We start from the raw sequence: 19448 nt of genomic DNA, 5'->3' as shown, positions 1-19448 counted from the left end.
GCGACGCTGAGGCAGAAGTCTGCGCTCATGGCCTCGCCCCCGTGAGAGCGGGGCCTCCACTGGGAGCTCCTCCCAGGCAGCTGAGCGCTGCTGGCTCTAGATGGCCCCTGTGTGGGAGCTAAAGAGAGCGCAGGCGGGGGAAGCATGTCTGGCTGTGTGGATGTTGTGGGGACTGTCCCCTGCCCCACAGCTGAGGGAGCCTCGTGAGAGAGCAGGGGGAGACGGGCTCTTTCATTCCACAAGGACCCACACGGGTGCGTGTTAAGCAGCTCAAGTCGAAGCTCTCCGAGAGGCAGATGCCCTGGCAGAAGGCACAGACGGACCCCACTCCTTTCTCCTGCTGCACTGGGGACCTAAATCTGGTTTGGGGCTCCTGAGGTCCCACAGAGATGCCGGCTGGCGATCCTCTTCTGAGGGGCCTAAGAACCAGGAAGCTCATCGCCCTGGGATGTCCAGGCCCCATTTCAGGACCAAGTCCTGGTCTGCAGGACGGGGGCGTGGGGACCTGCACGTCACACGGAAGGTCCAGGCCAGTCTCATGGAGGGGGACCAGCAGAGTGGGCTGTGGTGCAGGGGGGAAGCCAGCGGAAGCAGCGAGACCACACTGGCTATCACGGGACAGATTCAATCACTTGGAAAACTTTTATTAAAGCATTTTAAAATAGAACTTTCCAATATGTAAAACTCTGAACAGCCCTTCCTGACCCTCCCCTGCCACGACCTGAGCCATATGCACCACCGCATCCCGGCCCGACTGCGGCGAGAGGCTGTCCTCGCTTGTCACACCTGCTGCGGAGTCGGAGAAATCAGCTGCGGGACACGCGGCCCCCAGAGCCAGACGGAGAAGACGAGCTGACAGTGCTCATCCGGGGGCGGCGGCCCCATCACTGGCGCCCACGGGGCTCTTTTCCAGGCTCGCCTCACGGCCCCCTGCATCTTCCCTTTAGGTGCCACGAGCTCTTCTGAGACGCAGCTGATGCCCCCGTGCAGGGCTTCCCGGGCCTCCACTCAGTCGCCCAGGCTGGGGCCTGGAGGGTCCTGAGAGCCAAGAGCAGCAAGGACACGGAAAGGAGACGCCAAGTTACAGCCTCAAAAGCCTTGGGAGAAGCTCCGGCGCGCCCTCTCCGTGCGTCCGTCCCCGACGCGGCCGACATCTGGTGCCACCCTCGAAGACGCACACCGCCTGCGGGCGGAAGGCCAGGAAGGTTTCTCAGAGCCCCAGGCACGAGGAAACCTCTCTCCCAGGTGGTGACCTGACACAAGCCCCATGCGTTCAGCATGGAAACAGACCAGAGTTTAATAGTGGGGGACGGTGCGGGGGTCGGGGGCACGACAACCAACACGAAATAGAAAGGAAAACAAACAAGCGATCACGGTCACTAGAGTTTTGGTTTCTGCTGTTTCTTTCTGGGTATGTTTCAGGGCGAATGTTCACGGGCAAGGGCTGCTCTGGGGCGGCTGAGCGAGAACGGCTGAGGATGCAGCTGGTCACAGGAACGGAAAGGAACACCGACACCCACTCAGCTTCTCCAGCCTCCGAAGCCCTGGACAGACCTGCAAGGAAGCGCCGGGAGAGGCGGGTCAGCGGCCGCTCTGAGGAAGGGCTCCGGGGCTCACGCAGCCACCTGGGCCAAGTTCGGGACTCTGAGTTTTGAGGGTCGTGCAGTTCCACACAGCAGAGAACGAGGATCAAAATGCAAGACTTGGTGACGGGCCTGGAGGCCCGTGGGCAGCACAAAGCTTCTGAGACACTACCAGGGATCTAAGGAACAGCACCTCTCAGGCCCCGCCCTCCAGCCTTCGCTCATCCGAAGGCACAGTCCTCTCTCTTACGCGTGACCTTGGAGGAGGCCAGGCAGGGCACCTCCTGCTATATTCCTGCTCAGATCAGCAGGTCCACGAAACCCAAAACCTGCTGCTGAACCCCCATGCTTCCAGGACAAGCTTAGAAAATGGAAAAAACAAATCAAATGTACAAACAGGGCACAAGTTAGTAGTGTAACGTTTTCACATACCACATACTCCTCCCTCCTTATTTAATGGCTGAAAACTGGAGGTGGATACTTACGAGTTAGAAGATCCAAAGCTGAATCCTGAAAAGATGGGAAGGGGGGAGTGAAATGAGCGCACACACACTTGAGAGGCCGGGGGGGGGGGGGGTCCTGTCCCCACCGCGTCCCTCCCTTCACTCCCCGTGGAGAGCCCCGCCACCCCCCACCTGAAGGCCAGGGTGGGATGGGGAAGGCAAGGGTTGGCATTTCAGGGTTCTTCCCTCCCCGACACCCACAGTGGGCAGCGGTCCCTGGCACACTGCTTCCTGCTCAGCTGGCCCGGAAGAGGGGCCACACGGACCCTCTTCACGAAATCGTATTTTTCTTTTCCCATCTACTTGCTGCTTCTTGGAGAAGCAAGATACTTGGGTTCTAGGCCCTGCTCTGTGGACCACTCTCTGGCTCTTAGGGCAAATGAGCCCCATGGGGTTTCCGTCTTCATCTGTAAAACGACGATGCCTGACTTGTGCGCCTCATCAACATGTGGCAGGGATGAAAGCAAACGTGCGCGTCCCACTATCGGGAGAGGTGAGCGTGCGGCAGATCCAAGACATCTCATCAAGTCTCTACATCTTATTGTTGGCATTTGCTGCCTTGGATTTTAAAACCAAGGTCTAGTAAGATGATGATTATTTTCGGTTCTTATCTTGAGAGAAAAATCAAGGCAGTCCTGCCTTTCTTTGGTAAGGAACGGCACAACGTTACACGTCTAATTAAAGCCTAAAAAGAACATTTTGTCTTTCACCCACTTTCAGCCTTCAAAATACTAAACTGAATCCCCAGGTAAAAATCACTCATTTCTTCAGGGTCAGGGGTGGGGGAAGGCATTTACTAAGGAGAAGGCAGGAGGCCTTCGGCGCGGGAGCCATGTCTGGCCGCCTACCTGCTCCACCCGATCCAAAGCCAGAGAATCCCCCGCTCTGGGCCCCGAAACCAGAGGTCTGTTGGGACAGTGATCCGAAAGTCGGAGCGTTCTGACTTGCAAGGGTGCCGAAGGATGTGGTGTTGCTGCTGCTCCCAAACCTGGATCCCGGGAGAAAGCAGTCGGTGGTTAGCGTGGCCGCACAGGCTCCTGCTGCCCGGAGCCCTCGGCCCGCCCTGCTGGGGCTCAGCTGCACGCCACGCACGAGTCAAGGGGCCGTGCCTGGTTAAAAGTAGTGGCCTCGCAGAGAGAGCAGGCTGGAGCCCAGAGCGAATCTCAGCTTTGGGAGGGAGGAGGACAGGAATGTGACAGGAAAGCCAACCGGTCCAGGGTGTTGCTCCTCTCCACCGTGTGGAAATTCCAGCTCATCTGGAAATCGAGCAGCACATGTTTTGCTCCATCTCCAATAATTCTTGGATTTCATTCCATCATTTTGGCATTTCTCATCTACCGACAACCTCCTTCCCCCAATTAGTTGTCTTGAGCTCCTCTCCAGATCTTGATTCTACTGACTTTTCATGACAAGTGAGGGGTCTTCGGGAAGCAGACCCTTGGAGCGGTCCTGACTGGTCCTGCTCTATTCCTGCCCCTGCTCCGGGCCTCTCATGAACAGTGGGGGCTCCTCTGACATCTGCCAGACATCAGGGAACCGGGGAAAGGTGACGGGCTCTTCTGGAATTCTCACACCCAAGTCAGTCCCTGTCAGCCGCCTTTGGCCAAAGGGAACTAACCAGCCAGTCAGGATTTATGTGGGTGAGCTAACCTCCCCACCCAAGGCAGAATATGACACTTTCCTACTAGAAAAGAAAATAGCAGGTTTCAAATAAATAAATAAAACCTCAAGGTTCCCAGTCAACCCCAAACCCTCCCAGCCTGCAGTACCCTGTGCTGGGTGGTCACCGGAGACATCAGTGTCTGTCAGAATCTGCCAAGAACACTGGCTGAAGTTGGTCCCAACTCTCCTTTACAAGCTTTCCTTAGGGGCGCCTGGGTGGCTCAGTGGGTTAAAGCCTCTGCCTTCGGCTCAGGTCATGATCTCGGGGTCCCGGGATGGAGCCCCGCATCGGGCTCTCTGCTCAGCGGGGAGTCTGCTTCCCCCTCCCCCTCTGCCTGCTTCTCTGCCTACTTGTGACCTCTATCAAATAAACAAATCTTTAAAAAGAATAAATGCTTTCCTTAACTTTAATTCTTGGGGTTTCCTGGGGGAACGATTAGTCTCTACACGAACTCCAGGAAACAATTTATCAACTCGCTCACTTTTTGGAAACCTGCCAGCATTTCCACACCAGCATCTTTCATGGGGTGCAGGGGGAAGGGTATGAGTAAAAACATAGTTTAGTTTACTTTCAAGATAACGATGCTATCACTTTGCCAAGATTCACCCCAAGTACCCTGACCATCCCCCCAAGCAAAGCCCCCACTCCCCTCCCCATGTCTCTAGCTTTACGCATCCTGCATCCTATGCCCAGGGCCACCAGACGGTGACTTCAGACACTACTATGTCCTCTGAATGAGGCACTTTGTAGTCATCACCACAGACATTTTATCGGGACTTTGTGGTGCGGTGAAGGCTATTTATTTTCTCCTTGGGGTTTTGGCAACCAGACTGAATTTCTGGGGCCCTTAAAAGACAATCCCTAATATGGCATTTTCAAGGGAGGATGTGCACGAGGCACTAAGAGCAGCTTTAAAAGCCGACTCAGAACTGTGCCGGGGGCCCAGTCAGGGCCCAGGGTGGAGGCTGGCCCCTTGCACTGTGAACTGAATACCCACTCTGGGGGGTCTTGAGTGGAGCCAGGGACACAAGGAGTGGTTTGCTCAAGGACAATGGATCGATGACACAACAGTCCCAAAAGGCAAAGAATGTGGCAAAAACTACTCATCTTGAATCCCCTGACAGAAGTCCCCACACAAGAGGCAGGCCTGGCTCTAAAGTAGCCAGGACGGGACTGTTTTTCTCCCTTAAATCATCCTTGAGCTCCACCAAGAGAACAGTATTGATTGTGTTCACGTTTTCGTGAACCAGCACTCCACGTTTTCGGGTGACGTAACAGCTCACGTCCACCTGCACGCCGACAGAGGCTGGCTTGGAAGAAGGAAGCCTTCCCCAGGGAGGAAGACACATCCTGGACTGACTTGTTTGCGGATTTCGAGGGAGGGGGGCTCAGCTCAGTCACAGTCGGGAAAATGCAAGAACTGTCTTTCCAAACCAGGGGTACCGGGCCCCGTGCTTTGGGCCATCCCCAGGTCCCTCCCCGCGGGGGCTTACCCGAATCCTCCCGCGCTGGCAGCCGCAGTACCCTCTCCGAACACTTTGCCTCCCGTCGAGCCCAGAGGGCTTGTGAAGGCTGGGGCTGAACCGAATGCCGGCGCCCCTCCGAACCCAGGGGATCCCCCAAAAGTGGGAGGGCTGCCGAACACGGGAGCAGCACCGAAGCCGCCTGAGCAAAACAGAGGCAACCAAACAAACGGGGAAAAGAAAGGAGACAGAAGAGAAGACAGTGAGCGGTGAGAAACCAAATCAAAAGAGGAAGGAAAAAGGGGAAAATAGGTTAGAAATTCAAATTCAAAAAACTGTGACAGGGGCGACAGACTTTCTAAATACCGAGCCACCCCCCTCGCTTCCAGCACAGGGGTCGAGTCCACCAGGCGAGCTCCTTGGAGCCTTCAGAACCCAGCAGACCCTGTGTTTGTCCGTGAGACCCTCGATCCTTCCCATGGGCCAAGCCGGACAAGACGGCTCCCAGGCTCGTGGAATCAGAGCGTTACCGAGCAGCAGCCTGTGCATTTCTGACCCTTTCCCCGCCCCACTGCGCCGTTCTGAGGCTCCTCACTGACAAAGCCTTCTTGAAAACTCCGATCCCTGCCCAGCTGTCAAAGACGACAGATGTTGTTACTGTCACGACACACGCAAGGCTTCCAGCTTCGTGAAAACCCACATTATAAAGCCAGAGCCTCGTAGTCTCCTCTCAGGGGGAGAACCTATGAACTGGGTTACAGAGGAGATGGAGAGGCGCACGGCACTGGTGCTCAGCCCGGGGCTTTTTATTTATTTAAAGCTTATGGCTCTCACATCTCTCTCCACAGTCTCTCTGCACAGAAGAATTTCTTTAAAAAAATGCTTTTTCTCTGCAGTCAGGAGCTACTCCTCAATAAAAAAGCACATCGAATTTCCTCTCTGGAGGAAGGCAGCTGGATAAACGTGATAAAACCATCAGTCAGCCCTGAGGAGAGAACACCAGAGGCCCGACGCCCCCTGCTGCTCCTGTGAACAGGGGCGGGGGGCCAGGGGTAGGCACCTGCGTAGCCCATGCTGCCGCAGGTCAGGTGCACCGAGGTAGCCTCCTAGGACTGGCAGAGATGCCCACCGGGTGGGAAGACCAGCCGGTCTTGGGGTTCCCAAGCCCCAAGATACTGCGTACATCATTTGAAGCTATGAGCTGAGACCCTCTGTGAGTATCCGCTGAATGGAATGGAATGGAATGAACTTGTGTAAGAAGCTTGCTCTAGAAAGGAGTATTTCTTAAAATGAGTACTGGCCCAAAGAGCTACGTGCTAAAGGGAATGACAGTGGCCTTGGTGCAAGGAAAGAGGCGCCAGGGACACTATTCTCGCTCCTTGCGGAAAGCGAGTACTGCTGTCAGAGGCACGAGTCAGGCCTTCTTACGTCAGCATAATCACACCACAAGCTTCTGCTACCTGAATCAGGAAAGATCAGACTCTGGATGGGAAAAGCTGTTAGCTGAATTCTTCCGTTATTTGTTATTTTGTGACTCAATCACGTGCTTACTTATTATCGCTAGTGAAGACACTTTCTGCTAAGGCTCATGTTTGCGTTAACATTCTAGATTTTCAAACCTTGAGTGAAATTTCAAGCCATGATAATGGAGACTGTTGGGTTACAAATATAAGAGACTGGAAAAAAAAAAGTACTAAAAAAACGCTTGCAGTTGAATTATTTACGACTGCTCACAGATCTAGTTACGCTTTCTTCCTAGACACATGCAGCCGGATCTGGTGCCTTGCGCGCAATATTACTCTGACTTCTTAGTGGAGGGTGAGTGAAAAATGAGAAGTCACAATGACAGAGAAAGTAAACTGGACAGGGGAGAGGAGATTAAACGCCCATACACGCACATGTGCCACCCTTCCCCCCACATACACCTGTACCACACCCACACCACACCCACACCCCCACCCTCACATACATAACACACACACACACACACACACACACACACACACTGCCCCCAAACAAACCTGGGTCAGAGCTAAGTGAAAGAGGAGGAAAATGGGCACTCCGGTTTTATTTTTTCGAGGAAGGCAACTCACTCCTGATGCTAGGAAGGGTGTGATTTTATTAGATGCTACATTTTCACCGTTTTCTTCTCCATAAGAGCAATTTGCTACCGATCAATGACAGTACAACACCCGACTTCCTGAGGGCCCTCTGTGTGCTGGGGATGTGCCAGCTGCTGCATAACACTTGGCCTTCATGGTCCCAGATAAAACCCGCCCGACCTCACAGGAGGGAAGAGGCTCAGACAACGTTATCTGCCTAAGTTCAGCCAGCTGACCGTGTAGCACCGGCTGAGTGACTCAGAGCGCCTACCACCTAACTGCATGGGCCAGCCTGCCTCCCTTCACCACAACTGGCGTGAGCCCGGTGGGCCGGGCATGGCCGTCTGGGCCCACCTCTATCCCAAGTAATCTCCAGCACTACTATTTCCTAAGGCAACTGTACTGAGGGAGGATGGACACTTCTGGAACTTTCCAAAGGCCCATCAAAATGGTCCATCTACAATCTGTATTAAAGCAAGATGCCAATCGTGATGTCTTAGGCATCTGCACTGCGTGGGCAGGAAGGATGACTCCTTTATTTAAAGCAGCCTTTCCTTATGCTCAGGACTCTGCGGCACCTCCTCCCACAGCAGGAGCCCCCTGAGAACTGCCACGAGTCCTGCAGTGAGAGCCCAAGCGCCCGAAGCACAGGGGCCACGGGCTGCCTCCAGCCGCACTGTCACCCTTGCAGCCACTGGCTCAATCAACCCCTGCAGCTTTCTCCGTCTGCAGTCTGAGGGGTTCCATGGGGCAAAGAGTCAAACAGGAAAAATGTTCTGAAAGGTAAGAGGATATATTTTTCTCTAAGACTAAAAAAATGAAAGCGTAAGGTTCTCAAAGTCAATGGGGACCTGATTCCAGGATAAGGAACAACACGTAAGAAAAACACCTGAATCAAAAAAACCATTATCTGGTTCCTCAAAATAAATAAATTAATTAAGCCTTAATGACTGATGAATTAAAATTTCTTGGTCAAATGTCTGCTTTGCTGACTAGGACCCAGAGCTTTGTAGCCTTTTCATTTTTGAATCATTTACTGCGAGGAAGGCTGAGGGCAAAATAAAGCCGCAATGCTCTTGTCTGGTGCACTTGAAATTCTAGGAAGAATCAAAGACTAACCCACCCAAGCCACAGGTCTGAGTAATGGAGCACACTCATGGAGACCGGAGCAATTCAGGTTCTAGAAGGTGGGACTCCAGGCGCGGAATGTGGGGCGGTCCTAAGTCAAAGCCACCCACGCGTCTGGTCCTTGGGTTGGAGGGGGTCCTTTCTCTGGAACTCACAGAATTTCAGAGGCTCTCTCGGACACACGAGGGACAAGCATCTTGACCGCTTGCCCCTGGGGAGTCTGCTTTAAAGAACTTCCTTCTCTGCAAACATCTTCCCCCACTCTGCCACTGATCTTTTTTTGGGGGAAAAATCTTTTCACACAATTTTCCACACGACAGGGACAGGAATGCAGACCCTCTGGAGATCTGAGACAGAAAGAGGACAGAGAGGCAGTTGATAGAAATGAAGTATGTTTTTGTATCTAAATGTGTATTGTTCCTCGAATTTTGAAATCCTAAACCGTGCATATGATCACAGAAAGCCACACAGTTCACAAATGCATTTACGAGCGACGCTGGGCTAAGCAGTGCGGGTGGCGCTCTCTGCCCCTCACCCCACCGGCACGCTCTTCCCTGGAGAAGTCACTGCCCCGTGTACTTACAGTACGTGGATGCTGTATGGGGACATGTATATGTAATATATTCATGTATGTTATGTTCAAAAGAAAAAAAAAAGTGACTCAAGAAAGAGGACAAAAGAAAGAGACATAAAAACCAAGCAGACCACTTGTTTTGCTCATGACTGTGAATGGGCCCCAAGCTCGTCTGTGACTCGGGTATTTTCTTGTTTATATTTTAGTTATCACTGTCTCGTATATTCCCTTACTTTGGACGCTCTGCACTTGCTAAATATTTACATTCTTGTTTTTAACACGTCTGGGAGACCTAGAACAGTGCTGGGGATACAGTAGATGCTCAGTGAATATAAAAATGAACTGCGGAGGAAAACTCACTTCATCTGCACTCCAATCCTACTCCCTTGAGAGCCATCCTAGAGACATTCCCTTCCAGGTATCTACACATACGTAATACACATCTAAAAAAAAAACCACAGCTAATAAGTATCAGAGTACCTGTTTTATTTGGAGCGGAAAACCCGAAGCCTTGGGACGCCACACTTCCTCCTCCAGAGCTGAAAGTGCCAGCAGGCTTCTGCTCTCCAAACGATGAGCCGGCAAAGCCACCAAACGTCTTGGCCCCACTGTTTCCAAATAGATTAGAGGTATCTAAAGAAAGGGGGAACATGTTGAGGGAGATCAGAGTCAGAAAAAATGTCCTTATCTACTTAGAACAGAAAAGAAGTTGCAGCTAGGTGTTTGAGGAGAAACAAGTGACAAGTCTGGGATTCAAGGGAGCCGGGCCGCAGTGAGCACCTTCTGTGATTTGCTGCATGTTGATGACAAGTTCCTACTCTCTGGGAACCCGGACTCTGGGTTCCACGGACACACCGTGCACGGGAGCTGCGACAGGGCCCAGGGAAGAGGTTCCTTTGCAGGCACGCATCTGGGCTCCCACACGGCTCCAGTCTAACTACCAGCTTCCCACCAGGTGGTTTTCTTCTGAAGAGGGCTTGTGCTCACTCATCTCCTCCCAGGAAAACCAGCTTCACGTTTTGTCGAGCTAGAGAAAATAAAGTCGGAGCAAAATCGAAGCCAGTTTAATGGCTTCCAGCTTCTGCTTTTACAATCGGGTTGGACGTGTGCTGTCGCCCGATATGCTCAGGGAATGGCGGCGAAACAAGGGAAACCATGATGTTCCTAATTCTGATCTGAGGGGAGCCAGAGAGGCCCTGAAGAACGAAGAGGCAAGGCTTCCAGTCTCATTTCCTTTTCCGATGCAGCTCAGGGAAGCCCTTGACCTTTCAGATGCTTATCTAGGTGGGTCACTCGCTCTACACACCGAAGCCATGCCAAGAATGAAAGGAATAAAGGAAACTAATTCTTAAAAACCGAGATGGGTAAGAAGTGTTTTGTCGGTTAAGAGATGCAAATCTGACCGTTACTGCCTAAGCAGCCACAACTGGAAGCACTTGGGAACGCAACCAGCACACCATCAGGAATTTCTCCTTCACCCTTTCTTGGGGGGAGAGGGGAAAGACGACTCACACTTCCCCACCATGTTTGGATGGATGTTTTATTAAAGTAAGTTTGCGCCCAAAGAAGGCGGGAGACACTGTCCTGAAACAGGCTCTAGGCCCAAAGGCACAGGCGGAAGCGGGGCACTGAACTGATGCTCCGGGTGGGCAAGGGAGAGCACGAGCCGCCATCACCACGGGAGAAGCGCGAACATCGCACGGGCCAGCCTTCCCCTAAGCCGATGAGGGGCTCGCCGTGAAGGTGATGGGAGAGAAGTGGAGGGGAGTAAAGTCACTCCCAAAGTCCAGCTGTTTGAAGAGGTGGCCTGCCACTGACCTGTCAATCCCAAGGTCCCCCATCTCGCTCTGCGGCTGCCCCTGCCCCTGCATGAGACACAACGGTTAACACAACCGTTAACCGTTAACCGTAGTGGTCATGCTCTTGATCGACAATCCAGGAAGTGACTAGCCTTATCTCAGAGACATGACCACCCCGAGTTTCTAGGCACCAGTGCACAGAGCCCTGGGCCACCACAGGGTCATCTGCTCTGCAGTCTGAGAGCCTGGCTAGGAGCGGGCCAGGCACTGACAGCGGGAGAGGCTCACAAGCTCCTTTTCATCACCCGCTTCCGCGGTACCACAGGATCACCCCTCTCCCTTTTGTAGAGGGGTTCGTGGGGGCAAGGTGCTCTTAAGCAGCCCGAGCTCTCTGGCAGTGGGCTAGCTAGCTCGGAGGCCGCGTTTTATCCTCTCCACGGCAGGACCCTCATTCCGCTGGAGATGCGAATCGGGCCCCTCCGCCGTTCCTTTGCTCGGCACCTCAGAAACAGAGGACTGCAACTTTCTGACTTCCTTAATGCCACTGAGGCAAGAACTGCCAACAGCAAGTCTGTTCAAGCAAGAGACCTGGGGCTAGCTGTCCCCTTGGAGAAATCCGAGATACAGAGGTGAAACGATTTTCCCGGGACGATGCTGGGAGACTGAAAGGCCTGAAGTCAGAGAACAGAAGTCTCTGGACATCTTCACCCTCTGTCTTCTCGAGACTCCTTTGTCTGCAGATGCTCACAGTGTTATAGTGGAGTACATGAGTGTTGTGCAGGCAGCCCTGGCTCAGACACCTAGCAGCCGGCGGCAAGGACTTCACCTTCCCAGGTCCCAGTTCCCTCTGAGATAAAGTGGGGACAGCGAGGGGCGTCCGCACCGCTGCTGAGGCTCAGATGAGCTGCCATGTGCGGAGCCTAGCCGGGCCGATGGCAGAGCCTCCGGAAACAGAACTTCCCCTCTCTGTTTCTTTAACTCTTCCTCCTGCCACATCCCTCTTGTGTTCGATATAAGATGACACAGAACAGATCAGCGGCAAAAAACGTAATCCTTTTCATTTTGCAAAGATCGTGAGAATTAAACCAGTCGAGTTGTAACAGTTTTCGTTCACAGTCTCAGGAGGAGCTCTGCATGTTGAAACGTTTTAGGATTTATTTAAGCTGCTCTGAAGCAAAGTGGCATGAAGCAAGGTCCGCTTCTCTCTATTCCCGCAGTCAACAACACGCTTCTCGGTTCCTTCCCAGCGGCTCCTGGCTCTTAAAGTACAGCAAGTCAGAGGGTTATCTTGGCTGTTGGAACAGGAGGCGTCGCAGGAGCCTCTTCACACGTGGGCAGAGCAGCTGTCCTCAAAGAGCTGGCTGGTGACTTCTACTCTCGGGGGTGGCGAGTCCAGGGACAAGTGGCTTGGGCTCTGGGCTTCCCCCTGCCGGCTCGACAGCGGTCCTCTTGGGTCTTTCATTGGGCAAAAAGCATTTGCCTAACTCAACATCAGGGTCCAACCCTGCTTCAATTAAGTTATCCCTGATATGAATGTGATACAAACACTAACACGGAGACCCGGTCCCACGTCATTCTGCAGGCCTAAGGTCACTGATTCGAACTCAACACGCCCTGAGAAGGGGGTTCCTCAACAAGCTCAGGCCCAGGACACTTTCCAAGACGTTCTCTGGAAGAACAGTTGTAGCGGGAGCCTTGCTGGCCCAAAAGGTTCTCCCCAAATGGCTTCCGTATCCTCACACAAGTTATGCCTTTCGGGCCTCCGAACGGAAAGAACGTGCTGAGGATGGCTCTCACCAGTGTCCTTAGGATAAGACATGGGGAGGCAGCAAGCGCTCGTGGGTAACAGTGTGCGGTGCTGCTGAATTTTAAGCGACCCCTGAATTCTGAGCGTGGATCTCAGATAGTTTCTGGGGGCAGAGAGAGCAGAAACCTTCATGAGCTGCGGGCTTCTGGATAAAGAACAGGCTGGCTCCCAGCAGCAGTGCTCCCGGCTTGGCTTCCGCCATCATGGCAGGGGACTAATGGCCTCTCAGGGTGGAAGAGGGCAGCGGCAGGACCAGGTGGCCACCAGGGAAACTGCCGAGTGCCCAGCCTGTGCTCAGAGACAGGCTGCACGAGAGCGTGTTCAGTGCCCCCGAGAACGGGCCCGAGGGCTGCCAGACAAGACGCGCCCGGGAGGAGCTGTGCTCTGCTGCAAGGCTAGGAAGATCTCAGGAGGCACCGGGGTGGGTCAGGGTTCTGGAAACATACTCAGACTAAACCCCGGCGGCTCCACACCCCCTCCTGATCCTATTTCCTGATTGGTAAAACGGGGACACGACACTGAGAAGTCCTGCTGTAAGAGGCGGTCAGCCCAACTACACGGGCATGTGGCACACAGGAGGCGTCCGTAAGGATCCGTTCCTTCCACCTGATATCATGTGAAGGAAGGGAACACAAGGGCTGCAGCATTCCAGAGAGGGAGAGATCACCGGGACCCCGGGGCCCTCAGGCCCAGCTGCACACAGGTGTAGACTTACAGTCACCCTTACAGGAAGGGTGGGTTCGGCAGGGGGAGTGGAGGGAGCAGGGGAGCTCCGGCACCGGAGCGGGCAGAGGAGCGGCGTGTATACGGAGGACGGTTGGCAGACCGGCCAACGCCAAGGGAACATGGTGGGGGCACAGGAGAGTGTGCGGGGCAGCTCACAGAGGGTCTGGACGTCCAAGCCAAGGAGCTGGCTTCGTGTCAGTGGGAAGCTGCCAGGCGTTCTGCGTAAGGAGAGTGGCAAATGCAAAGGAGAGTTAAAAACACTCAGCTTGGTGTGAATGTCCACATGCCAGGGGAGGATAAGCGGGGAGGGGAGTCTGGGGACGACTGTGCTAACCCAGATGACAGTGAGGACGTGCCTGCAAGGACAGAGAGAAGCGGCAGAGAAGGAACCGTCTGAAAGGCAGAAAGAGAACCAGGAGAATCGGGTCTATACAGCCCAGGAAAGACGTTGTGCTCCAAGTGTCAAAAACTGCAGAGTCACCCAAAGAGAAGGAGGCTGCCTCTGGTGGTTCGCAGAAAGCATCCTCAGTTCTGGTGAGGACAATGGCTGTCCCCAGATGCCTTCTAGCTCCTTCTCCTCCCCTGTTCTTCCTCTTCTGCACCTGGTCCTCTGGGCTACAAAGGCTCCTGTCCCTTTCACTATCAAATCACCTTTCAGTTTTCAAAACAAAATAATGTTTAATTTCAGTCTTTTCAATATCTGAAACTTCTCTTACCATAAAAGTAAACGGCTGGCTTACAAAAACCAATGTTTAGGAAAATGAACACCAGCAGGTGTCTGGTATCAAGAATCTGGTATAATCCTATAAAAATATCTGGTTTACTTTTAAACCAGAATTAAAGAATTAGAGAAAAGGTGTGCCAGTGAACAACGGACTGGGCGGAGGAGGGCAGTGCTGACTCTCCGTGTGGTCCAATTCCCATGGGGTACACACTGACACGATGGCAGAGCTCAGGCTGCCTAGCACAGGGTCACTGGATGGAGAATTGGACAGAGGGGTGCACAGCTGGCTCCCACGAGCCAGGGCAAGCCATCGCCAGCCCCTCACCGAGAGAAGGCCATTCTCTGACAGGTAAGGGCCAGGCCCGAAGAGATGAATCACACAGGAGGAATGGGGATTTTACAAGGATACGACACACCTAAGATTCAACAAAGCTGCTTAGTAACACAGTCTCGCAGACTGTAACCTAAGGAAGAAACCCACGTTTCTAAGTAGCATGTCACCGAGTGCTGCTTCTGTGCCAGATGCTGTTTTGTAGCTACACGTGATCCAGCAGAGTCCTAGATCTGCCACTTTCTGGCCTTGTGACTTAAAATCACCTCACCATTCAGGGCTCACTTCCTCACGGGAAAATGGAGAGAGTGCCACACGAGGATCCTGCTGTCCAAGTATGTGCTGTGGAGCCCCATGGCTCCACGCTGAGGGCGGCGGGGTGGAAGATGGGAAAAGCAAGCAGTGTCTCTGGTTCTTGACCCCTGATTCCACGCAGACCTCTTTTTAACCTATTTTACATATTGGGCTTCTGCTTAGAAGTTCATCTGCAGAAAGTTTTTGAAAACTACTAGACACAATTTCTAGGATCCCTTCATTCTAGGATTCTTTTTTGTTTGTTTGTTTTAAGATTTTATTTAGTTATTTGATAGAGAGAGAGAGAAAGAGAGCATGTGCACAAACAGGGGAAGCAGGAGAGGGATCCCAGGACCCTGGGATCGTGACCTGAGCCAAAGGCAGATGCATAACTGCGCCACCCAGATGCCCCTCATTCTAGGATTCTAAGATCCTCCCGGGAGACTTAGAGCTGAAGAAGAGATTTCTGCCATATAATTTCACAAGAGGTCTGTGTCTCTTGACTCTAATCTTCCCTTGTATGGCATGAGGTGAACAGTGACGCCAAAACAACTGATCAATGAATCTGGAGACTCAGGATGAAGAACTCTTGCTTTGAACTGCGTGAGCCTTAATGCGAAAGGAGTTTCTGTCCTGTCTGAGAATATCAGCTCCCGATTCACGAGGACCTTGTGTAGCACAGCAGACGCCGAGATGCTCCGTGTGCGGCATGTTAAACGAGGGAAGCAGAGATGAAGATGACAGGCCCCCACCTTCCCATCTCAGCCTCCATCAGCAGCAGGATTTTTTTAAGATTAAAAAAAGAACAAACAAACCCAAATTTCTTTCATTTCCAACCATGAATAGACAGATCAACAAAGAATTTGAAAAATTAGCTGGAGAAAAAAGTGCCAGCAGAATGATACAGCTTCAACTGAAAATAAGGCAAAAATATAAGAGATGACAAATAATGAAGGCTTTAAGTTTTGGGTAACATTTCTCTGTGGCAGCTGAATTTTCAAACCAATTCCGAGAGGGTACCACACAACAGAAACCCAGATGCTCCTTCTCCCAGCACACCCAGCTTGCTCTGCTGCTCTCATTTGTGGCTGTCTCCTTGCATTCACTTCAAGTCATTTCACTCTAAGACACAGAGCGATCTGGGCCTTGGGAGAGGAGAGGGGAGGAGCTCAGCGCACAGAGCCTCACCGTGTAGCTCTGCTATCTTTTTGTGATTATATAGGACATCTCATTAAAAAACCAAAAATAAAACTCAAAATAAAAACAGATCACACTGCTTTGATCCGTATTATGGATCTTTTGGACCCCCCTCTTTCCTTTCTACGCTTGTCACCAAAGCTCTGCTAGCACTACGGGGATGACAACGGCATTATGGGACCAAAGAGACTGGGCAAACGGTCTCAACTTACTTGGGGTGGCTGCAGGTCCGAAGCCCCCGCCGGCCGAGCTGAATGGGTTTTTGTTGGCTGCATCCTGGCTGGGTTTCCCTCCAAGGCCACTGAAGAAACCTCCCCCTCTTCCAGTGTTTCCAGACCCAAACACGCTCCCGCTGGAAGAGGGCTGCTGGAAAACAAAAGGGGCAGGAAGTGAGATAGGATGGGAGGTCATCGTCAAACGGCAGGCCACATCCGCGGAAAGGAGGCGCTCACAGCTGGGACAAATGGAAAAAGCAAGAGGACTCTGATTAGTTCAGGGACGGATGCTCTAACCACCACAAAGACGCTGGACTCTGGACAGGGACTTCCTACAAATCAGAAGTTCTCAAGCTATTCCACACTCACAGTTCTCTGCAAACATGATTTATGGGAGGAGGGGACTCTGAATGTTTATCTACCTCGCGGCCTGCAGTCTCCGCTTGACACGATGCCAGGGGCAGGAAAGCCAACCCCTCAAGAGTTCCCCCAAATGAGAAAGTTGAAAAACATTTCTCGGCGATTATGAACATGACTTCTTTTGATTCCTAAAGTATTTGGCTGAACTCATCAGCAACTGATGAAAAGTGATTTACACTGTCTTTTCTCCCAATTTGTGCACTTTTATTTCATAATGACTTTTCCATACTGCAGAAATAAGCTTAAATTAGCTCCATTGTTGAAATGATAACCATAGCTGAATTTCGTCCAAGTCTGCAAATCTTATGCTCAGAGGATGCTGCTAACTTCGGGCGCGCGCTGACTCAAAGCTGTCTCAGGCACCACATACTTTATTTCAGCTTGGAAACTGGTTCTTAAAGGAAGACCAGTGCTAGATTTGAGGGACCATTAATATTAGTTACATGGGACATCTTCTTGGCTGATAACGTAGAAATAAGATAGGTTTTTAAAGATTTTTATTTATTTATTTATTTGACACAGAGAGAGAGAGAGATCACAAGTAGGCAGAGAAGCAGGCAGAGAAAGGGGGGTAAGCAGGCTCCCCGCTGAGCAGAGAGCCTGATGCGAGGCTCGATCCCAGGACCCTGGGATCGAGTCCCACATCAGGCTCTCTGCTCAGCAGGGAGCCTGCTTCCTCCTCTCTCTGCCTGTGATCTCTGTCTGTCAAATAAATAAATAAAATCTTTAAAAAAAAAAAAAAAAGGAAATGGATCACTGTTGGGGGTGCCTTAGTTGGTTAAGTGTCTGCTGACTCTTTGACCTCAGCTCATCAGAGGTCTGGATCTCAGGGTCGTGAGTTCAAGCCCCGCACTGGGCTCCATGCTGGGTATGGAGCTTACTTCAAAAAAAAAAAAAAAAAAAAAAAAAAGGAGAGAGAGAAATGGGTCACTGTGCACAGGAACCTTATAGAAGTGCCCCTCAAAGGCAGACACAGGTGTGCCAAAGTCCGTCCCCTGTGAAATGGGAATAAAGAACTTCCCACCCGAAACCGGTGAGTCAATTAAATGTGCTAAGAAGCACAGCGCACTTTCCAATAGTGCCTGCAATGTAAGCGCAGGCTCGGAAGACAGCTGCCGTCTGGTATGTAACAGCGACGGTAACTGACCAATCAGTAACTGACCAATGACTGAGCACTTTCTAGGTGCCAGGCATTTCTCTAACACTTCACACTGAAGTCACACCTCCAGGGGGCCACCTCAGAAACAACCCCCTAGCACACCCCCTCAGGGGCACGGCCACCACCCTGGTCTGAGCCGCCAAGCCTCAACTTGTCCCCTGGACTACACAACTTAGCTTCCTGCTTCTACTGCATCTCCGCTCACACAGCAGCTAGAGTAACATCTACGAATGGCAGTCAGATCCTTAAACTCGTATTGAAAAGTTCTACAGGACCCTACACAATGTGGCCCCTGGCCACCTCTGACATCATCCTTTATCGTCTCTCCTCCCCTCACCCCCAACATGGTCCAATTACACTGGTCTTTTGTACTGGAACACGACAGGCTAAATTTTACTTGGGGTGAATGTACCTAAGGCACTTATACTCGTCTCTAACTCCCTCTTTTTGCCCCCTAAATGTCTTTAAAGCAACAGTAAGTTTACGACAATGATTTAATGATGAGTAAGAGCTTTTTAAAACCTGGAATCCAATCCAATCATAAAAGCATGGGCTTTGATAACCAGTAGCCAGACTTCGAAAGGAAGGCAGGCATGGCAATGAATTCATGCAGCATGTAGAAAATATCAGACTCTGTAGCTGACTTCCATGCATCAGACTGAAACACAGTCAACTGCCAAAATGTGGCTATTTTCACCCTACCAAAAAATGGCAATTTCAGATGTTTAAACTGTAAAAATAGGATTTAAATAATGGCTATCTGTAGAAATGAATGGAAGGGGACACAGAAGTGAATGTGAATTGAGTTACTACATCCTCATAAATGGGTTAGAGAGAGTCTCGTTCATTTTAATTGCAATAGATTACAACAGTTTTAAAATTTTAAATTATGGAAAATCTCAAAAGTATAAAAAAAGAAAGAATATAATGTTCCTACCTCATGCCCATCACCCAGTTTCAATGAACTCACATCCAGTTTCAGTTTTATCTAAAACCCTTTTACTTCCCCCATCTTTTATCAGCATGAAGTAAATCCTAGACATCTTATCATTTGAACCATTGATTTTTCTAGTATAATTTCTAAAACATAAACCATAACCATACCATTGTCATGCCCCAAAAGTTGACAATTCCTGAATATCATTAAATAGGGAGTTCCTGTTCAAGATCCAACCTCATAATGTTGTCAAAAAAAAAAAAAAAAAAATCAAATCAAGGGGTGCCTGGGTGGCTCAGTGGCTTAAGCCTCTGCCTTCAGCTCAGGTCATGATCCCAGGGTCCTGGGATCGAGCCCCACATCAGGCTCTCTGCTTAGCGGGGAGCCTGCTTCCTCCTCTGTCTCTCTCTGCCTGCCTCTCTGCCTACTTGTGATCTCTGTCTGTCAAATAAATAAATAAAATCTTAAAAAAAAAAAAAGAAAACTACTTTTATATGTTTGCAATAAACTATCTGAAAATGGAAGTAAAAATTCCATTTTCAATAATATCAAAAAGGGAATAAATTAGAAATAAATTTAACAAAATCAGTGTAAAACATACTCTGAATACTATAAAACATTGTTTAAAGAAATCAAAGATGATCTAAATGAATGGAAGGATACTCAGTGCTCATGGATTGTAAGACTACATTTGATGGAGAAAGCGCATATTAAAATAGTTTAATTTCATAGAGTTAGTACTATGAAGAGAATAAAGCAGTAATCAGGAAGAGCAATTTAGGTTACGTAGTCAGGAAAAGCCCTTGTGAAGAAGTCTCATCAG

At 51.0% G+C, this 19448-nt stretch overlaps 1 protein-coding gene across 6 annotated transcripts in view; it reads right to left on the bottom strand.

Moving 5' to 3' along the window:
* Positions 1–417: 417 nt before the first annotated feature.
* The window catches only part of LOC111145520 (nucleoporin 214), a 99547-nt gene continuing 80516 nt past the window's right edge, over positions 418–19448 (bottom strand). For 3 of the 6 annotated variants that reach the window (XM_022500413.1, XM_022500414.1, XM_022500415.1), the window contains exons 31-36: positions 16107–16260; positions 9497–9649; positions 5243–5414; positions 2935–3074; positions 2069–2093; positions 418–1554 (exon numbers count right to left, since the gene is read on the bottom strand). In XM_022500413.1, coding sequence (XP_022356121.1) covers positions 1521–1554; positions 2069–2093; positions 2935–3074; positions 5243–5414; positions 9497–9649; positions 16107–16260 — 678 coding nt within the window. In that variant the 3' untranslated portion in view covers positions 418–1520. Of the gene's footprint in view, positions 1555–2068; positions 2094–2168; positions 3075–5242; positions 5415–9496; positions 9650–16106; positions 16261–19448 lie in introns of those variants that run through there. The other 3 variants (XM_022500410.1, XM_022500411.1, XM_022500412.1) reach the window with 2 other exon arrangements.

Source organism: Enhydra lutris, unplaced genomic scaffold, assembly GCF_002288905.1.
Source record: "Enhydra lutris kenyoni isolate GAN:26980312 unplaced genomic scaffold, ASM228890v2 scaffoldscaffold13, whole genome shotgun sequence".
NCBI lineage: Eukaryota > Metazoa > Chordata > Mammalia > Carnivora > Mustelidae > Enhydra > Enhydra lutris.
The sequence above is the reverse complement of the archived record's forward strand: the minus strand, read 5'-3'. Positions and strand labels throughout refer to the sequence as shown.